The sequence below is a fragment of the Oncorhynchus gorbuscha genome, linkage group LG05 (assembly GCF_021184085.1).
Source record: "Oncorhynchus gorbuscha isolate QuinsamMale2020 ecotype Even-year linkage group LG05, OgorEven_v1.0, whole genome shotgun sequence".
Taxonomy (NCBI): Eukaryota; Metazoa; Chordata; class Actinopteri; order Salmoniformes; family Salmonidae; genus Oncorhynchus; species Oncorhynchus gorbuscha.
In genome coordinates this window covers 57,444,002-57,471,530 of record NC_060177.1, presented here as the reverse complement: position 1 = coordinate 57,471,530, position 27,529 = coordinate 57,444,002, and the positions used below count along the sequence as shown (strand labels likewise).

At 47.1% G+C, this 27,529-nt stretch overlaps 1 protein-coding gene across 3 annotated transcripts in view; it reads right to left on the bottom strand.

Annotated features, from left to right (window-relative positions):
• Positions 1 to 262: 262 nt before the first annotated feature.
• Positions 263 to 27,529, bottom strand: part of LOC124036133 (neurogenic locus notch homolog protein 1-like) — a 69,336-nt gene continuing 42,069 nt past the window's right edge. For 2 of the 3 annotated variants that reach the window (XM_046350300.1, XM_046350298.1), the window contains exons 5-34: positions 22,698 to 22,820; positions 22,153 to 22,386; positions 21,724 to 21,879; positions 20,983 to 21,168; positions 20,544 to 20,657; positions 18,610 to 18,723; positions 18,247 to 18,480; positions 17,993 to 18,103; positions 17,051 to 17,243; positions 16,727 to 16,872; positions 16,459 to 16,572; positions 15,366 to 15,485; positions 15,060 to 15,212; positions 14,538 to 14,766; positions 14,068 to 14,269; positions 13,649 to 13,802; positions 13,278 to 13,462; positions 12,715 to 12,847; positions 11,851 to 12,108; positions 10,695 to 10,807; positions 9,958 to 10,529; positions 9,269 to 9,700; positions 8,838 to 8,986; positions 7,464 to 7,677; positions 6,998 to 7,088; positions 6,414 to 6,579; positions 4,652 to 4,950; positions 4,365 to 4,512; positions 3,994 to 4,091; positions 263 to 3,115 (exon numbers count right to left, since the gene is read on the bottom strand). In XM_046350300.1, coding sequence (XP_046206256.1) covers positions 1,724 to 3,115; positions 3,994 to 4,091; positions 4,365 to 4,512; positions 4,652 to 4,950; positions 6,414 to 6,579; positions 6,998 to 7,088; positions 7,464 to 7,677; positions 8,838 to 8,986; positions 9,269 to 9,700; positions 9,958 to 10,529; positions 10,695 to 10,807; positions 11,851 to 12,108; positions 12,715 to 12,847; positions 13,278 to 13,462; positions 13,649 to 13,802; positions 14,068 to 14,269; positions 14,538 to 14,766; positions 15,060 to 15,212; positions 15,366 to 15,485; positions 16,459 to 16,572; positions 16,727 to 16,872; positions 17,051 to 17,243; positions 17,993 to 18,103; positions 18,247 to 18,480; positions 18,610 to 18,723; positions 20,544 to 20,657; positions 20,983 to 21,168; positions 21,724 to 21,879; positions 22,153 to 22,386; positions 22,698 to 22,820 — 6,833 coding nt within the window. In that variant the 3' untranslated portion in view covers positions 263 to 1,723. The remainder of the gene's footprint in view (positions 3,116 to 3,993; positions 4,092 to 4,364; positions 4,513 to 4,651; positions 4,951 to 6,413; positions 6,580 to 6,997; positions 7,089 to 7,463; positions 7,678 to 8,837; positions 8,987 to 9,268; positions 9,701 to 9,957; positions 10,530 to 10,694; positions 10,808 to 11,850; positions 12,109 to 12,714; positions 12,848 to 13,277; positions 13,463 to 13,648; positions 13,803 to 14,067; positions 14,270 to 14,537; positions 14,767 to 15,059; positions 15,213 to 15,365; positions 15,486 to 16,458; positions 16,573 to 16,726; positions 16,873 to 17,050; positions 17,244 to 17,992; positions 18,104 to 18,246; positions 18,481 to 18,609; positions 18,724 to 20,543; positions 20,658 to 20,982; positions 21,169 to 21,723; positions 21,880 to 22,152; positions 22,387 to 22,697; positions 22,821 to 27,529) is intronic. The other variant, XM_046350299.1, reaches the window with a different exon arrangement.

The window sequence follows — 27,529 nt, the reverse complement described above, 5'->3', positions numbered from 1 at the left end:
TCAATCGAGTTTGATTGTGCTTGCATGGTTGCCGAGTCCACATCGGTAAACTACAGCAGGAGACCAACGTTTCTATATTGAGATGAACTGAAAGACTTGGTATACTTTACAAGGAGGATTTATTACCTCCAGTCAATTGATTTTCCGAACGCAAAGATCAAAGACGCAATGATGTCTTTTATCATACGATTTTTTTTGTATTTATTTTATTTTAGTTTTTAAAGTCAGTCAGAGGAAGAAAAATACTTTTTATGCAAATGACAACTTTGCAGGAAGGTAACATTTTATTGCAGATACTACAGCCTAGGATTTGAATGAATAACATTGAGAACGTATACCATTCAGAGTGTCTCACAAATTATCAGGGAAAGACACACAATAGAAACAGGACACCTCAGTCTTCCTTTTTACATAGAGTAAAAATTCATCCAACATTCGTCCAAATAGTCATCTGTGAATGATTTTGTATCACAGAAACAGTCAATAAATAATAATTTCATAAGTCCTCAATATTTCTGTTATTCTTTATCTGTAAGGGCTTAGAATATCTATATTTATGTTGTTTGCATACATCTTTCAGACCTCTTTTCCTCAGTGATACTGAGTAAAATATATGCTCTGTATGTATATATATATTTTAATTACTGCGGATCATTGTGAAACCTCTTATCCGAATGGCATGCTTAAGATTTTTGAAACAAAATCCTGCTTATAAGGGAAATGCATATTCATATTTACATTGAAACACCCGGCCACAGGCTCAAACAGTTGGAAGGCGATAGGTAAGTTAATTTGCAAATGATCCCTCAGAATAACATCTGAAACATTTTGACAACCCGGCCATTTGTTGAACAACTTAAAGTAACAAGGGACATAGACTTACAGAGACTCGAGCCCAGTCTATTAACTGCCCATCTCAAAGCTTGGGTTGCGCTGTACATTACCCCACCCTACTCCCTATAACCCCAACACCTACACGCTCCACACACATACAAACAATCAAATCAAGAGGCTTAGCACCTCATTTAGCTGATTCTTGGTTCTGGTCAGCTGACCTGTTTGAAATGTTAACATGGAAACCAGCTAATGTAGTATATATAAAATATTCATACATACAGCATCCCTGACCACAAATGGGAAAAATAAGCCTGACTTTTATGAATGTCGACAAATAAATGCAGTTCTTGAATTCGCTAGAGTATTTAACAAAACTCAAACACATTGAAATAACACTGGATTTAAGAATGTGCTCTATAGAATGACTTAAATCACGGTTTGTTTTTACAAGATTATACCATATTCTTTTTAAAAATTCAACTATAAACAAGATTTTGACGAAAGACAATATGAAAATTAAAAAGGCAACATTTCTACAAAAATAAATACCCAGTGTACGTCGGAATAACTTGGTATACTGCAGACATAAGCACTACATAAAGAAAATAAGCAAAGCTACAGTATGCCTATAAGTTTCACTTTCCCCTGACTATGGCCTGACACCTTGGATCCAACATTTCTGTAAGCACATGAAAACAAACGTATAAATAAGACAATAAATAAAAACAGAATGAATTAAAACATAGGCAATTCTTACTGTTAGTATAAAAGCATTTAAAAAGATCCTTCGGTCAAATCAGTTCATAGCTCTGTCTTTTTGTTCTGTTTTCTCAAGAGTGCCTTTTCATACAAAAATATCAAAATCAGTCCATCTTGTCATAACTCTCTACTTGAACTGGTCAGGGATATGTCCGATCTGAGACTGCATGCTGCTGGTTGGTGGACTCGAGATGCCCTCTGACCAGTCGGACATGTTAGAATGCGGGGAGGAGCTAGACCATTGGTCGGGAGACCCGGGGAAGGGGGTTAGAAAGGGGTGGTCCGGGACCTGTAGCTGGTGGTTGGGGGTGTTGTCCATGGGGCCGGAGTAGCTGTGCTGGGAGGGAGGGGTGAGGTACTGGGTGCTGGGCAGGTTCTGGCTCATGATCTGGGTCTCCTGGGGTAGGATGGTGTGGATAGGCATGGAGCTCTGGTTCCCTGTGCCCTGCTGGAGCTCTGAGCCACTCAGCTCGCTGCTGATGAAGTTCTGGCTGATGGAATGGCCACTAGTGCCAGTGTTAGAGTTCTGGTGCTGCAGCTGGATGCTCTGTTGCTGCTGCTGCTGGAGCTGCTGCTGCAGGTTCTGTTGGTGCTGCATCTGCTGCTGCATCTGCTGCTGGGCCTGCTGCAGAAGGTGGGGCTGCGAGGCCAGCCGGGTGTTCTGCAGGCCCTGGTAGCTCATCATCTGGGACAGGCTGGTGGTGGGGAGCCCGTTGTGGAGAGAGGTCATCATGCCTTGCTGCCCGCTCCCCTGGTGCAGACCGCCCTGCCCACCGACAGGACCAACCCTCATGGGATTGAACTGGCTGGGCTGGCCCATGCTGGCGTGCATCCTGGAGAGCCAATCACACTGGCCATTCATGCCCCCCGAGCCGTTGGAGCCTGACACAGGAAGGTGGGTGAGACGGGGCGGGAGTGGGTCGAACTGCATGTGTGCCAGCTCCTGCTTGTTGGGCATGCCCATGTGGTTGACCCCCATGTGGGGGTCGGACATCCCCGGGAGGTGGTTGAGAGACATGGACGGGGACTGCTGGAAAGGGGACGTCATCATGGGAGGAGACGCCACGTCAGAGATATAACCGTGTGGAGACTCCAGGGAGTCCACCGGGGACAGAACAGCTGAGCTATCCAGCACACTCCCTCCCTTCCCATCCTGGGAGGCTTTCTTCTTGTTCTTCATGTCCTTGCCGTCCTTGCAGCCGATGCCCTTGGCGCTGGGCTTGCGGGCCTTCTTGCCCTGGACCTTCATGCTGCCCAGGTAGCCATTGGGGGAGCAGAGGGGGGGGGACAAGGTCGTGCCCATGGAGCCTCCATGGCCATGGCTGTGCACGGGTGCACTGCGGACCAGGTTGTACTCATCCATGAGACGGACAATGTCGTGGTGCATCCTCTCTTGCGCAATGTCTCGGGGCAGCCGGTCCATGTGATCAGTTATCTCGCGGTTAGCAAAGTGCTCCAGCAGAACCTTGGCGGTCTCGTAGCTTCCTTCCCTGGCAGCAAGGAACAGCGGGGTCTCCTCCTGAGGAAGACACACAGTGAGAAACATGTTTACAGTGGGCCACAGACAGACAGCTCTCTCTTGCAAAATTGATTGTATCTCAGTAACCATGTTTATAGCCTTAGTTTTTATGCGAGTAAAGTCACCATATTTTTAAGAAATCACGACAGCTGTGATGGAAGTTTCGGTACAATTTGATAAACGCTGACAGATAATTTATTTGTTCGACATGGTGGGATGTTTTTGTGTCGTTAAAAGTAAGTATGCGAGAAATGGCGGTGGAAACGCCATAATATCCATCACATAGAAGTAAACTCGGAGTCACGGGATGATATGGTTTATGGTCCTCCCACTACGACCCCGGGAAAGCCTGCAGTTTATTAGGCTACAGATGAAATAAGTTCTGATGAACTTCACAGGCCGTTGAACGTGCACGGTGATGAGCTTGATGCTCCTTTCCAATAAATATCCAGGATCTTATTTTAGTGACATGATTATTGATGCTTGACTGCCGTTTGACAAATACAAATATTCTCGCTCTAATCCCATAATAATGTCGTCATGTAGACTAGCCTACCCACACTGTATCTGTGAGCTGTTGGCTAAGAGCGCATGTGTCAAAACCAGATGAGGCACACTTGCTATTTAACGCAACAGTTTTTGTGACAGAACTATCGGTAGAGTTGAAAATGCCATGGAAACACACTGAACTTCCGATTTTTATTCGGTCGATGAAAAAGTACTGTACATTTGTGTGCACTACGTCATCACGCAATTGGATGGGAACCTTTAATACTGAGATGAACCTGCATGAATAAAGGTTCAATTAAAAAAAGCAACGCAGCTTTATGGAGGCAGCTTCGTCCATGGCGTCTTATCAGGCGGAAGAGATGCCTTACCTTGTTGTTCTGCATGTCCTTGTTGGCGCCGTTCTTCAGTAGTACGATAGCTGCTTCCACGTTGTTCACTGCTGCTGCCCAGTGCAGAGCAGATTTGCCTTTGTGAAAGAGAGCGGGAGAGACAAACGTTCAGTTCACATCAAGCCATGCCTGTCTAAACTGACCTAAAGAAACCTGACTATCATTTCTTTCCAAACCCCACATTATTTCAACATTTTGTAAAATAACATTTTTTAAATGTTATTCTGCCCATTTCTAATGACAAAATGTAACGTTTGATGGATCGAAAGTGCTCCACTATAGCTCTGGTTGAAAGAGTACGATGAGGCCAAGGAGCCGATATGGACACGACAGTGACATAAGAGCCCTACCGAAGTCATCGATAGCGTTGACGTCAGCGTGGCAGTTAATGAGCTCCTCCACCATGCCCTCCACTGCCAGGCGGGCTGCCAGGATCAGAGGGGTGGTGCCATCGTGCATGCGGGCATCCAGGTCTGTGGCACGATTCCTGATCAAAATCTACAGGAAGACACAAGCTGGTTAACCTTGCATGAGATTATCTATAGAGATACTAAGGAAGAAAGGTCACATTGCCAATCCAATACAGTAGATCTCTTTGCTACTCAAAACCACAAATGAGTCTGCATTTGACCCTAACCTGGAAGACGCCCTGAGCGTCGGCAGCCACAGCAGCATGTAGCGGGGTCTTGCCCATGTTGTCCTGGATGTTGGCATCTGCACTGGCCTCCAGCAGACGCTTGGCAGCGTCGGAGCGGGCGTAGCGGGCAGCGAGATGGAGGGCGGTCTCCCCCGTGCGGTCCGTCTGACTGTGGAGTTTGGCACCCTGGTAGATGAAATCATTGATCACATTGGCAGAGGTGTCTTCCTCCTCCTCGCTGTTGCCGGTTTCCAGACCTCCACCACTGCAGGAGGCGATCATCAGGGGGGTGAAGCCATCTGGGCAGAGGGAGGGAGAGACCATACTTTAGGACCAGGGGAGTTGACTATACCTCAGCATTGGCAGTCAGTGCGCTAGTGCAGGGTCAGCATGAGACGGAGCCCAGTTCCTGGTACAAACGGTAAGAGTCAGTACTTCAAAGCACAAGGAAGATCAAAACAAAGCAACAAACAAATCGAATGTGGATTTGATGCGTTTGCCTGTGTGTATCATCACCTCTCTTTTCGATAACGGATTCTGATCGAGCCCGACGTTGGGGAGCTTGGGGAAACGGGCCAGGCTATGTGAAACCCAGGCAGCTGGAAAACTGAGCATTATCATCTCTGAGGGGAGGCTCAGCCAGTCGACCTGGATGGGTTTCTCCTCTTCAAAAGAATAGCGAGCCCCAGATCTCACAGATTCAATTCGGGCTCATTGATCGGTTAGGGAGAGAAAACGTGTGTGTGCTGTGCTTTAGTTCGAGGAGCATGTTACTGTTGATTTTCTTAAAATACTCTTCAGGGGGCTTGACACTTAATAAAAGGGTGTTCTTGTATTTTGGCCCGTTATTGGTTTTATTAATAAAGCATATGAAGAAATAGGCCTATTAGTGGTCTGATGATGAATGTAAGCAGGAAGGGAGTTTTCCCCTGGGCTCAGGGCTTCTAGCCACATGCTTTGATCTGGATCCCCTTACCCCTGAGGACACAGGGATTTAGCTACTCCTACACACACACACACACACACACACACACACACACACACACACACACACACACACACACACACACACACACACACACACACACACACACACACACACACACACACACACACACACACACACACACACACACACAATCTTGCCATTGCTCACTCAGTCAGAGGTGTAAATCAATCAACTAATAACCGAGGCAGAAAAATATCTTAAAATATGACCATAAGTTTAGTTTGACGTCTATACAAAGCAATATTTTAAGGTAATATAATTCAATTGAATAGGAATACATATTTTGTGTGTAATACAAATTATTAGAATGATCATATTTAAATACTTAAAAAAAAAAAAATTCAATATTTGTATCCACATTTTTCCTGACACTTCTGATGACATAATTATGAAGACCACTCACCTCTCCTTTTCTAACTCTACACCAGTACTGACAACTGAAATGTGACCCCCCCAAAAATACTTGATATATGACCTCTGCACCGTAAATATAAAAGTAGATGGGTCAAAATTCAACAATTCCATACAACAGTATTACTGAAGTCCTACACACCGGATACACATCGAATTAAATACATACATTCTATATTCCCCAAAAATACAATTTCATGAAATGTAATAATCAACTCAATCCTTGTCAGTAGACATTGAGGTAAAAAAATTTACAAAAATAATCTCCCCAAACTCTGTCAAATTCACAGCTAAAATCTGTCTTAATTTCCCTAACGATGAAACTAGTGGCTGTAAACACACCTGGTCCCCGTACGTTGACGTCCATGCAGTCGTTCTCGATCTCCCCCTGAGGTGGTGTGGGGGCGATGGAGGGGATTCGGAGATCAGCCGCGTCCAGGTGCTGCTGGGTCCACTGGCGGTGGTCCGTCTGGTCGTCCAGGTCCAGCATCGCCTGCTCCTCAAACTGCTGGAACCAGACCGAGGGGTGGACGGACAATCAATTAGCTCACACCGCATCCAATGCCTTTCATCTCAAACCTAGTTGAAAACTAAGGTTTAATTAACCAACTTTTATATTATTCAAATGCTGACATTCTGGACAATAAAACCAAAAACCAACACAAAGGAGACTCTACATTTTCAATATCTTAATATTAAATTAAAGCAAATTCAATTCAATAGCCTATGTAAATGTATACCTCTTGAAACTAAACTGGAATCAAGTTATACTTGAAGGCTATTATCAGTGATGAAGAAGAGAAAATCCCTGACTGAAGATATTTTCTTTAGGTATTTCTTAGAAAGTCCATGTTCTACTCTTATTCCTGTCTTTCCCTCCAACAGTAGGTCCCAATGCCAGTATGTGGTGTCCTTCGACTCCTTACCCTAAAGCGCTTGGCGTCTGAAGGCTCCTCTTCTCCCCATTCATTCTGGTTGTTGTCCATCAGTGATATGTCCAAGGAATTTTTCAGTGGCCTGTGGTCAGACAGAAATCCATTGAAAATCCGGATGCAGCACGTGAGCTAGCCAACTATCCCAGCTGAGCCCTCTTCCTCAGTGGCAGTGCACCAACACCGAAACAAAAGCATTGATTGAGCCCCCCCATCCTGTCTCGTCCCACCACTATCGCCCAGACAAGTCAATTAATGCACCCGTTACCTAAACCTGCTGCAACATTATCATTAATGATCCAAACCGTTCCCCCCTCTTTCTAATCGCCAACTACACCCCTCAGCCCCAAAAACTCTCGTTACCGCTCCACACCCTGCTACGACCAAATCCACGGAAAAACAAACTGTGACCCATGGTGGGAAAACAATGTGGTGCCGCATGGAAACCCGGGAAACTTACTTCAATCCCACCGAATCCTCCCCGACGGGCTCCCTCCTCTTCTTCTTGTTGGGCTCACTGGTCTTGAAGCCCTCCGGCAACCACAATTGGCCGTGCTCGCGACGACGCTTCCGTGAGGCGACCATCCCCACGCCTGCGAAGGCCAGGAGAGCCAGTCCGGCTAGGACCACGTAGATGGGATAGAGCTCCGACGGAAGCTGGGGGTCAACCTCACCTGGAGGGGAAAGGGACAACATGGTAAGGCGGACTGCAGCGGAGCCTGAGAACCCAGATAGGCAGGCAGGCAGGCACGCGTTGGGTTGGTCGCAGGACTGCTAGTCCAGCTCCTCTAGTCTAGTGAAACCCCCTCCTGGAGCCTGGTCCTAGTTGTCCATGGCCAGAGCTATAACTGGAAGGAGGAGCGCCGTTTGTAAAACAAGGTTGGTCCTATTCTGTAATCATCAGAATTGCTAACCACTTCTCATCAAATAGAGCTGGAGATAAAATAAAATATACAAAAAAAAACACCTCCTCTCCCCTCTCAGCCCAGGGTGCCAGGAGACAACTCTACCATTTCTTCTTTAAGGGGAAAAAAAGGGAGGGATTAATGAACTTCAAATTACTGCACGCGCTTTAAGCTGTAAAGACGAAGGATTTATTAGGATTTTCAAGATAACAAAGACTCCCAACTTCTAGCACACTCCCGATCAATTTTTCCCCTTCGCTTTTTTCCACTAACGATTTTGAAATGATAAACTCTCCCAACCCAAACCCTTAGAGATGCATTAAGTCCTGGTATTACATTCAGTGAGGTGAAGGTTGCAGCAGCCTCACACTGTGGGATGAAGTGTGTGTGTGTGTGTGTGTGTGTGTGTGTGTGTGTGTGTGTGTGTGTGTGTGTGTGTGTGTGTGTGTGTGTGTGTGTGTGTGTGTGTGTGTGTGTGTGTGTGCGCGTGCGTGCGTGCGTGCGTGCGTGTGTGTGTGTGTGTGTGCGTGCGTGTGTGTGTGTGTGTGTGCGCTAGAATGGTATGTGGATGGGGTAGGGGGGTGGATGAGTTGATTTACGGCAATTAACCATTTTGGAGCCTGAAGCCATTGGATTTAAACACAGACTGCTGCATTGATTGTTTAGTACATGTGATTCAAAAGTACATTTGTTTCATTGTTGAATATCAAATACACAATCAAAGAACACCCCATCATCACAGTGTGGTGTTGGAGGGTTAAGACCTAGGGGAGAAAACCTTCACCGTGTGTGTGTGGTGTCTGTCTATCTGTCTGTGTGTGTGTGTGGGGGGGTGTATGAGTAAGGTGGCGTTAGGGGTACAGTCCCTGGCTGTTTCAGCAGTACTCTTGGCCTGGTGACTGTTAGAATGGAAGGAGATAGAAACTCACTGTGAACCGCCTCTATGATGTAGGGAACGTTGAGGTTCCCACTGGAGGCCAGGGCCCCTAGGAAGGCTGCTACGTCAGTGGCACTCTGGAAGCACTCCGTGGACTGCTGGACGCACTGGCGGTTGTCAATCTCCAGGTACACTATGGAGCTGTGGAGGACAGAGTCATGTGACACACGTTAGACCTGATCTAAAAACCTCAGAGACACGAAAGGACAGCTCAGTGGTTCCTGTTCAGGGAACTAGCAGCAGTTCTTCAAAAGACAGACACCAGTTTTCCAATGGAGGATTATACAACACATCGCTACCAAATACGTGGAAGGGCAGTTCACACAGAAACTAGCTCGACTTCCACGTAAATGGGAGGTTCGCATGAAAATTCCATTGAAATCCAGGTTCCAAATGATGGTTGTTCCCGAACGTTTGTCTCACCCTTTGATCTGCATGGGGTCCAGCTCCCTGCGTCTGCGCCTGCTTCCATTGGCTATAGTATACATGCTGTTCTTCATGGAGCTGAGAACGGTGTCAGGGATCTCTGTCCAGCCCACCGAGCGCTTCGTGTTGTGTTTCTTCAGCTCCTGCTCACTGCCGTAGTACGGGTAGATCATCGTCTGTCCCTTAGCGTCCTGCTGGAACACCACATTGGTGTGGATCACGCGGCTCAGCTCGCGCAGGAAGCCAAGCGAGTTGTTCCGGAGCTGGTCGGGCATGATGTGGACCACGATGACCAGGCGGCCCACCGCCAGCTTCTCTGGCATGTTGTTGGCACAGTCCAGACCGTCCCACTCACACTCTGCATTGTTGCAGCCCTGGTCACAGTGGCCGTCCGCATAGTGGTCTTTACAGTACTGGTCGTACAGAGGACTGGAGGGACAAGAGGAAATAGTATTATTCAGTATGGCTTTTAATGGGATGCGTATTATTTCAAAATAAATCTCAGACTGTTGTTCAGGCCTTGAACTGCTACTCAGACTTGATGCATTATCTACAGCATTAGCTGAATCAGGTGCGTTATAGTAGGTCTGGAGCGGCACCCTGCATAGCCAACAGGTCTCAAGGTGGATTGGGCCTCCCCTGATCGAGTATTGTATTCAGCCCCGGGTGGCAAGCGTCTCACTCACTTGCACTGGCCCTCCAGGTTCTGACAGTCAAAGCCGTCGTAGAGACAGCCGGCGTTGTTGCACTGCTCGTCACACTTCCCGTCATTAAAGTAGCGCCAGCACTGCAGGGACGACGTGCAGTTCTTCCACGGGTCGTTGAAGTTGAGCGAGCAGTCGCCCCCGTCCCAGCCGCACGCGTGGTTGTTACACAACATATCACAGAACTTGTTCCCCTTCGTTTCCTCACACTGGGGGATCTCACAGCTCACCTCCACCTCCGGCGGGGGGGTGATGTCACGGCCGAACCCGCCCAGAAAGCTGTAGTCCAGGATGTGACATAGCAGGCCGTTGAAGTTGCTGGGGCAGACGCAGTGGTAGTACGGAGCCTCTGGGCTGTACTCACAGGTTCCCCCGTTGTAGCAAAGGTTGGTGTTACAAGGGTTGTCTGTGGGGTATTCACACTCTGGCCCCGTGAACGAGGAGGTACAGAGACACTTTGGGTTCTTGTGTCCGGAGACGCAGGTGCCACCGTTACGACAGTGAAGATTGCCACAGGAGTGGGCATCGTACTCACAGGTGGAGCCAGTGTAGCCCTGTAGAGGGGAAGGAGAGGAAACGTGTCAATGTAGTAATACTATTTATTAAATGCATTACAGCATGTTGAATGAATGAAAACGGTGCAACACATCTGCTGGATGTCTCTTATACGGTGTCTTTGGCAGAACTATGGCAGCAGCCGTGGTTGTGCGGGAACTTACAGGTGGACACTTGCAGATGAAGCCGTGAGGAGTGTTGCTGGCTACGGCACATGTCCCTCCGTTACGACAGGGTTTGCCCTTACAGCCGTCAAACACCGTGTCACAATGCTCTCCTGTAGGGTCACAGAGAGAGATGGTTTTACATCAAGGACATGAAACGTTGCTTTATCAATAAGCCAATCACAGGTTAACGTTTAATGCCATGGAGCAGGAGTCTCCAACCCTGTTCCTGGAGAGTTACCCTCCTGTAGGTTTTCACTCCAACCCTGTTCCTGGAGAGTTACCCTCCTGCAGGTTTTCACTCCAACCCTGTTCCTGGAGAGTTACCCTCCTGTAGGTTTTCACTCCAACCCTGTTCCTGGAGAGTTACCCTCCTGTAAGGTTTTCACTCCAACCCTGTTCCTGGAGAGTTACCCTCCTGTAGGTTTTCACTCCAACCCTGTTCCTGGAGAGTTACCCTCCTGTAAGGTTTTCACTCCAACCCTGTTCCTGGAGAGTTACCCTCCTGTAAGGTTTTCACTCCAACCCTGTTCCTGGAGAGTTACCCTCCTGTAGGATTTCACTCCAACCCTGTTCCTGGAGAGTTACCCTCCTGTAGGTTTTCACTCCAACCCTGTTCCTGGAGAGTTACCCTCCTGTAGGTTTTCACTTCAACTCTGTTCCTGGAGAGTTACCCTCCTGTAAGGTTTTCACTTCAACCCTGTTCCTGGAGAGTTACCCTCCTGTAGGTTTTCACTCCAACCCCAGGTGTAACTAAGGCAATTCAGCTTATCAACCAGTTAATTATTGGAATCAGGTCTGCTAGAGTAGGGTTGGAGCGAAAACCTACAGGAAGGTAGCTCTCCAGGAACAGGGTTGGAGCGAAAACCTACAGGAAGGTAGCTCTCCAGGAACAGGGTTAGAGAGTCCTGCCATATGGGGTAAATACGTAGCATTTGGGACTATATACCACAGAAAAAATGACGAGGTCATTTTTTTGTTGTTGACATTTCTCATGCAAGTCCAAGGTGATTCGTCTCGAAAAAGACTAGTCTTTGCTTTCCCATACTCAACCCCATGAAATAACTGTAATTAACATGACACTAAACCCAACCCTGCGCTGCAGTCACTCTCCAGCCTGGTCCATCACATCACCCTCCTGCACGTTAAATGTTACCTGTGTATCCAGTACGGCAATCGCAGCGGTAGTTGTTGGTGAGCTGGACGCAGTTGTGTGTCCCGCGGGGGTCACATGGGTTGGACAGGCACTCGTTGACGTCCCCCTCACAGCGCTCCCCTACGTAGCCGGCGGGACAGATACAGTGGTAACCTCCCACCCTGTCAACACACTTCCCCTTGTTGAAGCACTTGGGCTCGTTGGTGACTTGGTCTGTGAAGGGGTTGCAGTCGTCTATGTTGATCTCACAGTGAACGCCTGAGAGGTAGAGGTCAGGAGGGAGGAAGAGGGGAGGAACAGTCAGCCTAAACACAACCTAAATCCTACGACCTGCAATGGTGCAATAGACATTTTAATGTACAGTTTTGTGGTGTTTTCTCTTGTTTGCTCCCTATGTAACCACACTTTTTGGGGGGCAACATTCATTTCAACAGTACTTCAGCTGACCAACAAGAAACTCACCCTTTATGTCCAGGAGATAAATCAATCCTGCATTTGACGGGGAGGAGAGTTTCAGACATGTGCTGGACACTGTTAAGCCCTAATTAATGAAGTGTGGTGGATTGAGAGAGGTAGGTAGAGAGAGAGAGAGAGAGAGAGAGAGAGAGAGAGAGAGAGAGAGAGAGAGAGAGAGAGAGAGAGAGAGAGAGAGAGAGAGAGAGACAAAGAGAGAGACAAAGAGTGGGAGTACGGAGAGGAACAGAGGAGGCCAGAGGAGTGAGGGATAGAGAGTAAGAGAGAGTGGGAGGGTGGAGAAAAGCAGAGGAGAGGAGAGGGATAGAGAAAGAGGGAGAAGAGACCAGAGGAGAGGATGGAGGGAAGGAGGGAGATGGTGTGTGTGGAGGTGGGTAGCGGGGCTCTGACCTTGGGTTCCCCTGGGACAGGAGCATTTGTAGGTATTGATCAGGTCAATGCAGGTGCCCCCGTTCTGGCACGGCTGGGAGAAACACTCATTGATCTCGTTGGAGCAATTCGTCCCGACGTATCCTGCCACGCACTGAGAGAGGAGAGAAAAAGCCAAACCAAACGACCGACATGAAACAAGGCCGTTTCTGTTTACCTGGCTGTTTTTTGCCAATTTTCCACACAGGTCAGCAAATTCTCCTTCCTCAGAGATCTCCACAAATGAGCAGTGTGTTGGTCTGTTAATAAACAGCCTTCACCCATCTAGGTTTAATAGGGAGAATCACTTAGAAAGGACACCAACACACTTATTTACACGACCCAAAAACGTGACGATCCTTTCCAAAAGTGAGAATGTCTGACAATGTTTCAGACCGGGAAACACTTTAAAATAAAAATTTCTGGAGGCGTAGAATCCCTGTTCAGCCTATGTATCGCTTCACCATTAGGTCACATTTGTTATGCGTTTCACCCAGGGCCTGAGAAATAAGTGGAGAGTGCTGTGTTCCTCATGAGCAGCCTACCTTGCAGGAGTACCCTCCTAGGAAGTCAGTGCAGGTGGCTCCGTTCTGACAGGGGTTGGGGGTGCACTCATCCACCTGCTCCTCACAGTAGCTGCCTGTGTAACCCGCCTGGCAGTGGCAGTAGTGGGTGTTCCCCGCGTCCAGACACTGGCCTGAGTTACGACACAGAGCAACTACCTCCACACCTGGAGGCGGGAGGGCAAGAAAGAGGGAGAACATAGCCAAGTGTTTATGCCAAGTGTTTATGTTACAGGTGTGAGATTGATACTAACACAACAACAACAACAACACATCCAACCTCATACATGCAGGCGTTCACACAACACACACACACACAACACACACACACACCTTCACACACCCAGTGTTACCTCTTTGTTTGGCAGCCACCTCGCAGGAGACGCTTGGCACATCGCAGTAGAGCCCTGTCCAGCCGGTCTGGCACTCACAGCTGTAAGTGGTGCCAGTCTGCCAACAGGTGCCCCCGTTCTTACAGGGAGACGAGTCACACCAGCGTACCAGATTCTACGGAGAAACGGACACACCATAGACACAGTTAGTCACTAGGTGAGTAGACAGGTGGAAGTGACTGGAAATGTACACGGTTGTTTCACAGCTACAGACATCATTATAGCTGACGTTTGTAGTGCGCGTTAACTTAAACGTCTTCATAACACCTTTGTTCAGCCAAGTATTTGATTTCTAAAAGCACATTTTATTTAACAATAGCAAAATGTTATATTGCCTACAGCCAGTATGAAGTCAAATTTTTACTGGGCCTACACTGTACCTGGCAGTTGAGTCCAATGTAGCCCTGGGGACATGTACACTTGTAGGTGCCATAGCTGTCCTGGCAGGTGCCTCCGTTCAGGCAGGGCCTGGAGTCACACTCGTTGATGTCGTGTTGGCAGTAGCTGCCAGTGAAGCCAGGTGGGCACAGGCAGGTGTAGGTGTTGATGCCGTCCAGACACGTCCCACCGTTGAAACAAGAGCTGGGGATAAAAGACCGTCAAAACATCAATCAAGCAATACCAGGCGTATCATGTGAAAGCAATTAGTAAAGTGACTTAGTAAGTGTGAACTTCTTGGGCTATAACAGGAGTCATTTAGTGTCATTAAACTTTCCGCCACAGGGGGCAGAAGTGGACAGGAGAAAAACAAGAGGTAGGTCAAAGCCATATTCATCGTTTGTGACAGAGACGCAACAGGCCATGTGATGAAGATAAGACAGAAAGAAATAGGAGTCCGAGCTCTCTTCACCTCTCAGTGCAGTCCGGTGTGTTGTTCTCACAGTGTATCCCACTGAAGCCAGAGGGACAGGTGCAGGTGTAGCTGTTGACACAGTCTGTACAGTTGGCTCCATTCTTACATGGGTTACTGTCGCACTCATTGATGTCCTCCTCACACTTAGTGCCACGGAAACCAGGCAGGCAGGTGCACACAAAGTTGTCCACTTCGTCCCGGCAGAAACCTCCATTGCTGCAGGGGTCTAAGGACGAGAGCAAGGAGGGAGAAAAGTTAGCTGATAGCTTAGCACACTGGCTGCGGCTCAATAGTCTCCATTAGCTTCCTTTCTTGTATTTTTTTATTCTCCCCTCCACTGATCACAAGGCAGATGTTATAGAGATATTTTAGAGGCCTATCTAGTTTTTTAAACTTATCAGTCATAAATAAAAGAGCCAAGGAGAGGGAACAACTTTTTGAGTATTGAGACATGGCCATTGTCTCATATCCACCTGTTTTCATGAGGAAGTCATGAAGATGAGAGGAAAGGAGACTTACTGGGCTTGCAGTCGTCAATGTTGGTCTCGCAGTTGCGGCCAGCGTAGCCGGCCTTGCAGCCACAGCGGTAGTTGCCTTTGGTGTTCTCGCAGGTGGCCCCATTGAGACAGGGGTTCTTCACACACTCGTTAATGTCCACCTCACAGGTCTGGCCTATAGAGGGTTGGTAACAGGAGGGGCGAGGCTTACTACACATACATCACTGAGATCGTTTGCCCATTTTATAAAGATATTTTGTCTATTTTCATATGTGTTTATAAATGCATAAGAATGATACAATCTACTATTAAGATATTGCTCCCACACCTTGCCAGCCCTCTGGACACACACAGGAGAAGTTCTCGTAGTCCTCAGACTCCTGACACACACCTGCGTTCTTGCAGGGTTTGGTGCTGCAGGGTGCCAGCAGGGTCTCACAGTTCTCACCTATCACACACACACACACACACACACACACACACACACACACACACACACACACACACACACACACACACACACACACACACACACACACACACACACACACACACACACACACACACACACACACACACACACACACACACACACACACACACACACACAAACTTTTAGATAATGGACATTAACTATGCTCAATTTTAAAAAAATCATATTATTATCATGTCTAATACTATTGTTTGTCGGAACCAGAGTATCATGACAAGAAGTAGTGGGTGTCTGGATAGACCTCCCTACATAGATAATGCTTTCATTGGACATTTAAACACTTCATTCAGGAGGATATCAGGAGGCTTCTTGCCCACAGTGTAAAGCTCTGTGAGTGTTCGAGAGCAGAGCTGTTTGGGCCTGCGGAGACAATTCCCTTTCTGTTTTCACGGTACCCAGCGCGGACAGGAAGCAGGCTGACGTTTCCTGCTATTGTCAAGGCATTTGCTGTTCTGTGAGACAGGAAGTCTGCAAACAGGAAATGTGTCAAGCAGCCGGGTCGTTCGTTCCCAACCCCTATTATTTCAGGTCCCAACGCTGTGTGAACTTTTCCAAAAAGACGGAGAATAAATAACAAATGTGCCCAAAGGCAGTCCATCATTATCTGTTTTTTCAAATAATACAACAAGGGAGGAAAGGAAAGGACGTGAGGACTGCTGAAAAATATTGTGTTGTTATCAGGGACACTTGCAAAGTTGTCATGGCGGGCCAACGTCAACACACCAGACGCTGCAGTCTTTTAGTCAAGAGGAAGGATTGCTGCTGAACTTCCATCGACAGCTTGGTCTTCCAGAGCATGTTTTTCCTGTATGTCCAATGCCGTAGAGAAGCAACAACGTAGCGCCCCACAGCAAGGGAATAGAAAACAGCACACTTAGACAGACAGACACTCAGACAAATATTTCACAATAGACAAATATGTTCATACCGGTATATGGGAGTAGGCAGTTGCACTTGTAGCCAGCGACATCATCGATGCAGGTCCCTTGGTTCAGACAGGGATTGGAGGCACATTCGTTGATGTTCGTCTGACAACTTGGACCTGGAATCAAAAGGTCAAGAAGATATGTAGCACATGAGTTGGAGTTTGAGTCAGGGTCAAATAGATAAAAACAGTACAATGTATTGATGGTGGGAGTGCGATCTAGACGACCACACACACAAAGACACACACACACACACACACACTAACTCACCCGTGAAGCCCACTCTACATGAGCAGACGTATCCGCTGGTCATATCCTTGCAGGTGCCTCCGTTCATGCAGGGGTTGGACTCGCACTCGTTGTTGTTGATGTCACAGTTCTTGCCACTCCAGCCATTGTCACACAGACAGTTGTAACTAAGGATAAGATGGAAACGCTCAGTATTAGAGAAACATACATTCTTTCACTTTGATACCGTATATTCATAGTTCCATACCATACATGTAGGGAAGATTTCTAGATGTAAATTAAACACAACGATGTAATTTCCTTCGGGGGAGGAGCCATGGAGACAGATGAAAGAGGCAGACTCACCCGTTGACCTTGTCTTGACAGTGGCCATGGATACAGGGGTTGCTAAGGCACTCGTTGACCTGGTAGAAGCAGGTGGTGTCATGGTAACCCTCCGGGCACAAACAGGTGAAGCTGTTGATGCCATCGATGCAGGTGCCACCATTGTGACACGGGTTGAGGTCACACTCATCAATGTTGATGTTGCACATGGTCCCTGTGGAGCAGAACCCATGAACATGTTTACTTCTCCGACCCCTCGTATGGAAGCGTCTCAACTCTATACCACTAGGAACGTGTATGGTTTACAAGCGCATGAAATTGGTTTAACAAAAATGATACAAATGAATAATGCTTTATGGTTAGACCTAACATAATATTGTTTTTTAGTCTTTGGAGTTTGGTTCGATTTTTATGAAGATATAACTTTGAAGTAAAACACAAGGCACAACCCATACTACACCAGACAATGGACCACACAATGAGCTCTATGTCCCCAAAGTAAATGCATCCATCTCGAGAAACATGGGGTTTTTAAGTCTGCTTTTGTCGGCCAATTGAAGCACCGCAGCCATTCAGCATAGACCAACTTCTCCCCCTTTTAAAAGATCAACTTTCAGGAATCTTTCAGGGGATCTTTTCTCCTGTGAAATCCCCGGTGGGTGTTGGTCCTTTCGGGCCTGGCGAGAGAGGCCAGCTTGTGTGTCTAGGCAGCAGGTTGGGGACAGGGAGGGGCTGGAAAGTGACACCGCCACGGAAGGCCTCAAAAGGAGTGCGTTCGCTCACCATCTGTTACCCCTCCCTCTCTTCAATCCCTTCATGCTGCCCCCTACGCCCTTGTTGTCCTCCCCTCGCCTGAGGTCTGAATAGGAGACGAAAACACGCACGGCGGTAGGAGTACCACCTTCAAGTCTCCACCTGGGTTGCCACAGTCGGACAAACTGGTCCCCTACAGTATCTACTCACCACTGTAGCCGGGCTCACAGGCACACTCGTAGCCGTTGATCTTGTCGAGGCATGTCCCGTAGTCACACGGCTTGCTCTTGCAGTCGTCCAGGTTGACTTCACAGTTTATACCTAAGGGGCAAAGAAATTAGCATCAAAGTTTCTATAATTACATTTTCACAGATGAAAGTACATTTGGATGATTTTATTGTGAAGGCCAATTTTGAGTTAAGAGGAGAAGTATTTTAGTGTGTGTGCGTGTGTGTGTGTCTGACCTGTGGTGCCCTTGGGGCAGGTGCAGATATAGGAGTTCTCGCGGTCCTGGCAGATGCCTCCGTTCCGACAGGGCTGACTCAGACACTCATTAATGTTGGTCTCGCACAACCGGCCCATGTAACCAGGGCGACAGTAACAGGTGAAGGAGGCCAGGCCGTCTTTACAGGTACCATAGTGACAGGGGGCTGAGAAACACTCATTGATGTCAGTCTCACAGTGTTGCCCTGTGTAACCTGGTGGAAAGAGAAGAAGTTGGTCACTGTCTCATTTCTCCCCATTTTATTCAGGATGCATAAAATATTCAATCAGTGTTGGTAGATTTTTTAAAATCTTTATTGTTGCTTTGATGCTGCTTTGTATACCTTCAGTGCAATCACAGGTGTACTTGTTGGGGCCGTCCGTGCACTTGGCGCCATTCTTGCAAGGCGTGCTGGCGCACTCGTCAATGTCTATCTGGCAGAGATTCCCAGCAAAGCCTAGAAAAACAAGAAGGGGTGGGGGTGAGTTTGTGTGTGGGGGGGGGGGGGGGGGGGGGGGGGGGTGATCTCACCAAGTCCAAACTATTCCCACTCTTGCCCTATGAGAGCCCGCAACAACAGAGGTGGCTGCATATTAATCAACATCTCCACCGTACTACAAGCTTTCTGTTTTCTTTTATTTCTACTCCTTTTCACCACTTCTCCCCCCAAATAACTGCATCTGAGAAAGGGGGGTATAAAAAGAAGGGGCGAAAAACTTCCAAGGCCTCATGACCAGGGGTGAGAGACAAAGGGGGGACTGTCTGCTCAATGCAACGCGAAGCCGAGCCGGTTGCCTCTTTTGTCCCCCAAAACTTTTCCATCACAATGTGCATTCTCCCGTCTTGCCCAGCTCCCCGCCGGCCGCGCCCAAAAGGGCCAGCTTGACCTCTGAACTCAGCTATTCAAATCCATCGTCATTCAAAAAAATCAACCAGCAGGCTCCCATTTTTCTCTAGTTATTCTAATCTGTTTTAGTTTGTTTCTTCTTACAACTTCAGTTGCTGGAGCACATTTACATTCTAAGCGGAAAGAAGATGGATTCTGTTTGATAAAGAGATTAAGAGACCCCCCCCTATTGGAACACAGGGGGGTCTAAGCCAAGCAGCCAGCCAGACATCCCAGTGGTCACTAACCCAGATAGGAAGTGGCTACATGTCTAGCTGTTTGCTCTGCTCCCAGTGGATTTTCCCATTCACAACACAGAGTCCCTTTTGCTTTAGACTGCCCATGCTAACGTTACCTCACACACATCCCAGAGAGGAGATTTAGCCCAGGCTCCTGGAATCAGACATTTCAAACTGCCCCAGTGGGGTTTCCATGGAGATGGTGTGTACAGAAATGAAAGGAGAGGACCCTACCCTACCCCAGCCTGGGCTTACACAGGAACAAATTTACATCTCAAGAAGGCAATTCCCCTCTCCCCCCCCCCCCTTAGAGCATAACCATCTATGTGCCTCAGTCCCCTCCAGTACCCCAACACCGCCTCCTACCCCTTCCACTTTCACCACTGTGTCATTCAGGCCTCTCTCCTGCCCTGTCCCATATACATGGGGGGGCTTTTCAGAAGCTAAGCTCTTGTGTTCTCTGCTGTACCTCCCTACAATTAATTCCTCAGCTTCCTAACTGCACTTTCTCAACACAAGGAGCCTCCTGCCTTTATCTCTGAGCGGTCTTTGATCCGAACCGACTGAGAACTGCACTATTTTGTTCCAGAAATAACTCCAGCCCAGTAGCTCTGGTGAAAGCATGAAAACAAAAACGCATTTTAGAGGGTGAGAAACCTTCCTCTGTGTCGGTTGGCCTCGCGTTTATCCATCAGAGCATTCCTCTACTCACAAAACCCTCAATGTCTCTTGTCACATAGTCTAACCCCACTGGAATCCCTGGAGAAATACCCCATAAAATGATCTAAATTCAAAACTTTACTACACACAAAACTGAAAGCTCACAACAGCTTCTCCAACTATACAGAAATTCAATACGTGGAAACACAACACTATTTCAGCTGCTATTCTTAGTCCTTCTTTCCTTAGTTCTCAATTAACGTTCTTGTAGCTAGCTACATCCAAACCAAGTTGAACTGCACACTCATCAGAGTTGAGAGTAAAAACTTGTTCAAAGTGTCAACTTCCTCATGGATTTTCCTCCTCGTCGGGAGCTGGCCTGGTAAAGCTTGCCTGAGGCAAGGATTAGAGTCTGCCTCCCGCGCCCGTCCTGTCCGGGGGAGGGGGGGGTGATCGACCCCCCTCCTCCCGCTACGACGCACCGGGGCTCACCTGTGGGGCACTGGCAGTGGAAGGTGTTGATCTTGTCGATACACTTCCCATTGTTTAGGCAGGGGTTGTTGGCGCACTCGTCCGTATTGATCTGGCAGAACAGTCCCTCGTAGCCTTTAACCAATTAGCAAGGGAAACAAGGCCTGGTTAGTTAGTCAGTGTACAGTAACATTGCCAAATTTCCTAACTTTACAGCTATTATGTTTAGAGTGTGGTCACCCTTTTGATTAAAAAGGTGTCTTTAAACTTGCTCGCAAGAAGAACTTATACTGATGTTGGTAATTAACTGTGTGTGTGTGTGTGTGTGTGTGTGTGTGTGTGTGTGTGTGTGTGTGTGTGTGTGTGTGTGTGTGTGTGTGTGTGTGTGTGTGTGTGTGTGTGTGTGTGTGTGTGTGTGTGTGTGTGTGTGTGTGTGTGTGTGTGTGTGTGTGTGTGTTACCTGGCATACAGATGCAGTGGAAGCCTCCTATCTGGTCGAGGCAGGTGGCTTCGTTCTGGCAGGGGTTGGAGAGGCACTCGTTGATGTCGTGTTCACAGCGAGCCCCAGAGAAGCCGGGCTGACACTTACACTGGAACGATCCCTTGGTGTTCAGGCACTTCCCTCCGTGCTCACAGGGGTTACCACCTAGACACAGAGCGAGAGAGAGAGACATGGAGTGTACCTTGACAAACACATTGCAGGGCGTGCTCCTTCGTGCTGCTCTGTGGTGGTTGCTACCTGTCTGTGTCTCTGCCCTCTCTGGTGTTGAGCGATTCACATTTCCAGTTCAAACTAACCAAACCTATTCCTGTAGTGATCTAATGTCTGTTCAGATCAAATCACATTTTATTGGTCACATACACATGGCTAGCCGATGTTAATGCGAGTGTAGCGATATGCTTGTGCTTCTAGTTCCGACCGTTCATCAATATCTAACAAGTAATCTAACAGTTTCACAACAACTACCTAATACACACAAATGTAAATAGATGGTATAAGATACAGTATAAAGATATATATGAGATGAGTGATGTAAGATATACGTAAACATTATTAAAGTATGTATTAACATGGCCAATGATTTGAGTCTGTGTGTAGGCAGCAGCCTCTCTGTGTTACTGATGGCTGTTAAACAGTCTGATGGCCTTGAGATAGAAGCTGTTTATGAAAAGCATCCGTCACTGGTCTGAGTCTACTTACCCAGCGAGCACTCGTCAACATCCTGGTCACAGGCGGCGCCAAAGTAGCCCAGGGGACAGGTGCAGATGGCCTTGCCGTTGACGGGGTTGGTGTCACAGTTGGAGCCTTTCTGACAGGGGTTACTGATACAGGCGTCATCCAGGTGACACAGCAGACCTGGCGACAGCACAGGAACAACAGGAGACGCTGATTGGTTTAGTCGTTGCAGTTATTTACTTCGTTAAAAGTTCTTTATGTAGCTGTTGCTTTTCAACCATGTAGTAACTATCTATGCTGTCGGCACTGGACGAGGAAACGCTACCTATTTAGTATCACTAGAGACCACAAGAGATTTTGCATTAAGTAGTAGATATACAAGTGTGCAAAGCTCAGGGTCAGATAAATGGAAAATCTATGAGAAATGAAGAAGACCAAAGTCCATCGGCTCACCGGTGCGACCATGGGGACACTCGCAAAAGAAGGACGCCACACGGTCGTGGCAGACGGCCCCCTGATAGCAGGCCGCATTGGCGCAGTCGTCAATATTCTCTCCACAGTCATCGCCCGTCCACCCGTTGACACACACACACTGGTAGGCACCGTAGATGTTGTGGCACGTTCCACCGTTCTGGCACGCGTTGGGCATCAGTTGGCACTCGTCAACGTCCTCTGTACAGAACTGGCCTGCAGGAGAGAACATGGGGAAAGTGCACTTATCAACAAGCCACAGTGTCACACACACAAGTCCAAAGAGTCAAAGAGAGACAAAGATAAGTACTAGTCATAAGAGTCAAAAGAAAGGAGGCTTCCATTATAGAGATCGGAGTAGGGTAAAAGTTACACCATAATCACTGATGCAAGGTCAGATATGTTTTTTATTAGCCCAATGGTCTTGGTTAGGATTGAGGGTTAGTAATCTGATCCTAGATCTGTATTTATGACAAACTCCTACCGTGAGTGTAGAAATTAGGGAGGGGGGGGGTCTGTATAGTTACCTGTGAATTCAGGTTTGCATTGGCAGTTATAGGTGTTAACTCCGTCCACACAGGTTCCTCCATTCTGACACTCGTGTCTTGGACAGTCATCAATGTTGGTGTCACAGTTCTGACCTGAGAAGCCTAGAGAGCACAGGACATTATGTTAAATACACACATATTACACACTGTAGTTTTTAAATAAGTCCCATCTCAACAGGAGGGGTCATGTTACATTTCCTTGGCTTCAAGTTCCTCATCACTAAGGACCTATCATGGTCCAAACACACCAACACAGTCACGAAGAGGACACAACAACTCCTCTCATGAGGGTGAAAAGATTTAGCATGGGCCCTCAGATCCTCAAAAAGTTCTATAGGTGCACCATTGAGAGCATCTTGACTGGTTGCATCATCAAAAAGTTCTATAGGTGCACCATTGAGAGCATCTTGACTGGTTGCATCATCAAAAAGTTCTATAGGTGCACCATTGAGAGCATCTTGACTGGTTGCATCATCAAAAAGTTCTATAGGTGCACCATTGAGAGCATCTTGACTGGTTGCATCACCGCTCGGTACGGAAACTGCTCGGCATCCGACCGCAAGGCACTACAGAGGGTAGTATGTACAGCCCAGAACGTCACTGGGGCCAGGAAAGCCCTAAACATTGTCAAAGACTCCAGCTACCCAAGTCATAGACCGTTCTCTCTGCTACCGCACGGCAAGCGGTACCAGAGCACCAAGTCTGGGACCAAAGGGTTCTTTAACAGCTTCTACCCCCAAGCCATAAGACTGCTGAACAGTTCATCAAATGGCTACCCGGACTATTTAAATTTACCCCCTTATTTTATTCTTATTTTTTGCTCGATGTACACTCACTGGACTCTTACCACACACACACACACAAAGACACACACACACGCGGACACACGCATATTGACACCACACACACATTCCTTTAGGGAATTGCCTGGATTTCTGCATAAATTGGTAGACAATCATAGTGTGCTTAAACTAATGACACACAAATTATTGTATTATTTATTTATTTATTGTATCTTGAATACATGATTTAAACATTTACAGTGTAGGTTGGGAAAAGTATGTGAACCCCTGGGCTAATGGATTCTCCAAAACCTTATTGGAGTCAGGAGTCAGCTAACCTGGAGTTCAATCAATGAGACGAGATTGGAGATGTTGGTTAGAGCTGCGCTGCCCCATAAAAAACACTCACAAAATTAGAGTTTGCTCTTCACAAGAACCATTGCCTGATGTGAACCATGCCTCGAACAAAAGAGATCTCAGAAGACCCAAGATTAAGAATTGTTGACTTGCAGAAAGTTCAGCGCTGTTTCTACTCTCCCTAGGAGTGGCCGTCCTGCAAAGATGACTGCAAGAGCACAGCAAAGAATGCCTAGTGAGGTTAAGAAGAATCCTAGAGTGTCAGCTAAAACCTCTGGAACATGCTAACATCTCTGCTGACGAGTCTACGATGCATAAAACACTAAACCAGAATGGTGTTCATGGGAGGACACCACGGAACAAGCCACTGTTGTCCAAAAAAAACATTGCTGCACATCTGAAGTTTGCAAAAGTGCACCTGGATGTTCCACAGCGCTACTGGCAAAATATTATGTAGACAGATTAAACTACAGTTGAGTTGTTTGGAAGAAACACACAACACTACGCGTGGGAGGGGGTAAAAAGGCACAGCACACCAACATCAAAACCTCATCCCAACTGTAAAGTATGGTGGAGGGAGCATCATGGTTTGGGGCTGCTTTGCTGCCTCAGGGCTGGACAGCTTGCTATCATCAACAGAAAAATGAATTCCCAAGTTTATCAAGACATTTTGCAGGAGAATGTTAGACTATCTGTCCGCCAATTGAAGCTCAACAGAAGTTGGGTGATGCAACAGGACAACAACCCAAAACACAGAAGTAAATCAACAACAGAATTGCTTCAACAGAAGAAAATACGTCTTCTGGAGTGGTCCAGGCATGACGTCAAGACCGCAGTTCACACCAGACATCCCAAGAATATTGCTGAACTGAAACAGTTTTGTAAAGAGGAATGGACCAAAATTCCTCCTGATCGTTGTGCAGGTCTGATCCGGAACTACAGAAAACTTTTGGTTAAGGTTATTGCTGCCAAAGGAGGGTCAACCAGTTATTAAATCCAAGGGTTCACATACTTTTTCCACTCTGCACTGTGAATGTTTACACATTGTGTCAATAAAGACATGAAAATTTGGAATTGTCCGTGTGTTATTAGTTTAAGCAGACTGTTTGTCTATTGTTGTGAGGTAGATGAAGATCAGATCAAATGTGATGACCAATTTATGCAGAAATCCATGTCATTCCAAAGGGTTCACATACTTTCTCTTGCCACTGTATCTCAATTACCTCGACTAACCCATACCCCTGCACATTGACTCGGTACCGGTACCCCTGCACATTGACTCGGTACCGGTACCCCTGCACATTGACTCGGTACCGGTACCCCTGCACATTGACTCGGTACCGGTACCCCTGCACATTGACTCGGTACCGGTACCCCTGCACATTGACTCGGTACCTGTACCCCTGCACATTGACTCGGTACCGGTACCCCTGCACATTGACTCGGTACCTGTACCCCTGCACATTGACTCGCTACCTGTACCCCTGCACATTGACTCGGTACCCTTTACCCCTGCACATTGACTCGGTACCTGTACCCCTGCACATTGACTCGCTACCTGTACTCCTGCACATTGACTCGCTACCTGTACCCCTGCACATTGACTCGCTACCTGTACCCCTGCACATTGACTCGGTACCCTTTACCCCTGCACATTGACTCGGTACCTGTACCCCTGCACATTGACTCGCTACCTGTACTCCTGCACATTGACTCGCTACCTGTACCCCTGCACATTGACTCGCTACCTGTACCCCTTGTATATAGCCTCGTTATTGCTATTATATTGTATTATTATTTTTCCTTTAGTTCGTTTAGCACATTTTTCGTACTTAAAAAAAAACACTGCATTGTTGGTTAAGGGCTCGTTAGTAAGTATTTCATGGTAAGGTCCACTACACCTGTTGCATTCGGCGCATGTGACAAATACAATTTGATTTGATATCAAGCGTATTGTATATCTGAGTATATTTGTCCCTTTGCATCCCTCTCTCACACAGCCCCGCCAAAATTGCTTGGTTTCAAAATTGCCTGGTTGGTTCCTTTCAAAACAAGGGGAAACTCTTTTACAGTTGCAGCAGTCAACGGCCTCCTTTTTCAGAGGGGAATGAATGGCAGCGGTGGCAGCCCTCCTTTGGTCTGTGTCAGTCAGAACAAACAGCCAGCCAGACCACAGCTTCCCTTCATATAACAGAAACCATCGTGCTCTGGCATTACACAACACACCACCACAGTATTGTCTGGCACCCTGGCTGCATAAGAAAAGAAGAGGGACATTTAGGAGGTTATGCTGCCAATTTCACATAGGTAGAATCTGAGCACCATTTGGATTGTTGACAATTCTAGTACTTCTCTTGATTCACAATTATTTCTCTTTGGCAGTGGCGTTTCGGTGAGGGCCATGTTTCACGGCCAAAACAGTGTTAGAGGCACAAGGAAAGTGGCGTGGTGCTTACTGGGAGCTCAGTGGAAGTCTAGCTCAGCCTGGCTTAGGAGCAGGGCAGGGTGGAAGTGGTGACCTGTGGGGAGTAGGGAGAGGACGCCCAGTCGCGGTAACCCTGTCTACAGGACTAGCAGGCTCTGTTCCGAGGGTGTTTATCATTCAGCCATTTCCTCACGATAAGGCCCAATGCTATCCTGTTCCCCTCTGTTCACACAACACACGCATAATGCACCGTGGAGCCACTACACACAGCCCACTAGGGCTGGGCGATATAACAAATCAATTTGAATATTTTTGTTGGTGCGATATGCCGAATGCCTGTATCGCAACAAAATATGTTTTATGGGCGTTTATTATGTCCACTTGCTCTCCTGTTGTCTTTTTGGTCTTGTCTTCTTCGCTCCTTCTGTACCGTAATGACTGTAGGCTGTGTGCACCTTGCTATTTACACACGCACACCAAGCCCCTACGCCTGCCACTCAACACAACAAAGATGATCCCTTCTTCCTCTCTGGCAAGCAGATTCAACTCGCTATTTGCATTTGAGGTTTGGTTCAACAGAATGGGACACATCGAGACATTATTTTACTGTCATAAAGGAGACGTTAGCCCTTCCAACGACACCTTTTTTGTGTTTCAACTCTTGAAATTGCGCGCAGAGCAGACGCTACTAAAACAGGATAATCAATGAACATTGATTCTGGAAAATGGATCCTCAGTTTGTTGCGTGTGGCATTGTGGTACCACGTACCGCTAGCAGTATTTTAGCCAAAGGACTGTTACACAAGCTGTCTAGTCTATGTTTTATAAATGTGCAATAAGCCTAAAACACAATTACATAAGGAATTTGCAACCCATTCCTATTCTGAGAAATAAGGTAGGCCACTTGATTTCAGCATCATAACAAAGTGGACAGGCTAGCATGCTGTACAAAACAGCTGGAGATGGACAGAAGGGTGTGTTCCTAACAATTCAACCTTTGCCAATAGATCCAAGTTGGCTAAACTTGAAATATAAAGATTAGCTGGCTAGTCTCTAACATGTGAGCTTGTGCTTGAGAGAGAGTTTATGAGACCTGTGTTCATCTTCTATAATACCCATTATAAGAAGTTGGTCATTATTAGTGAATGTGCATTAAGCTTCTGGTTCTGGTTACATTTGTAACAAAAAGGGCATTTTCATAGACAGACTTGAAAGCCAGATCGGTGATTATAGCAAAAAAGACGGTT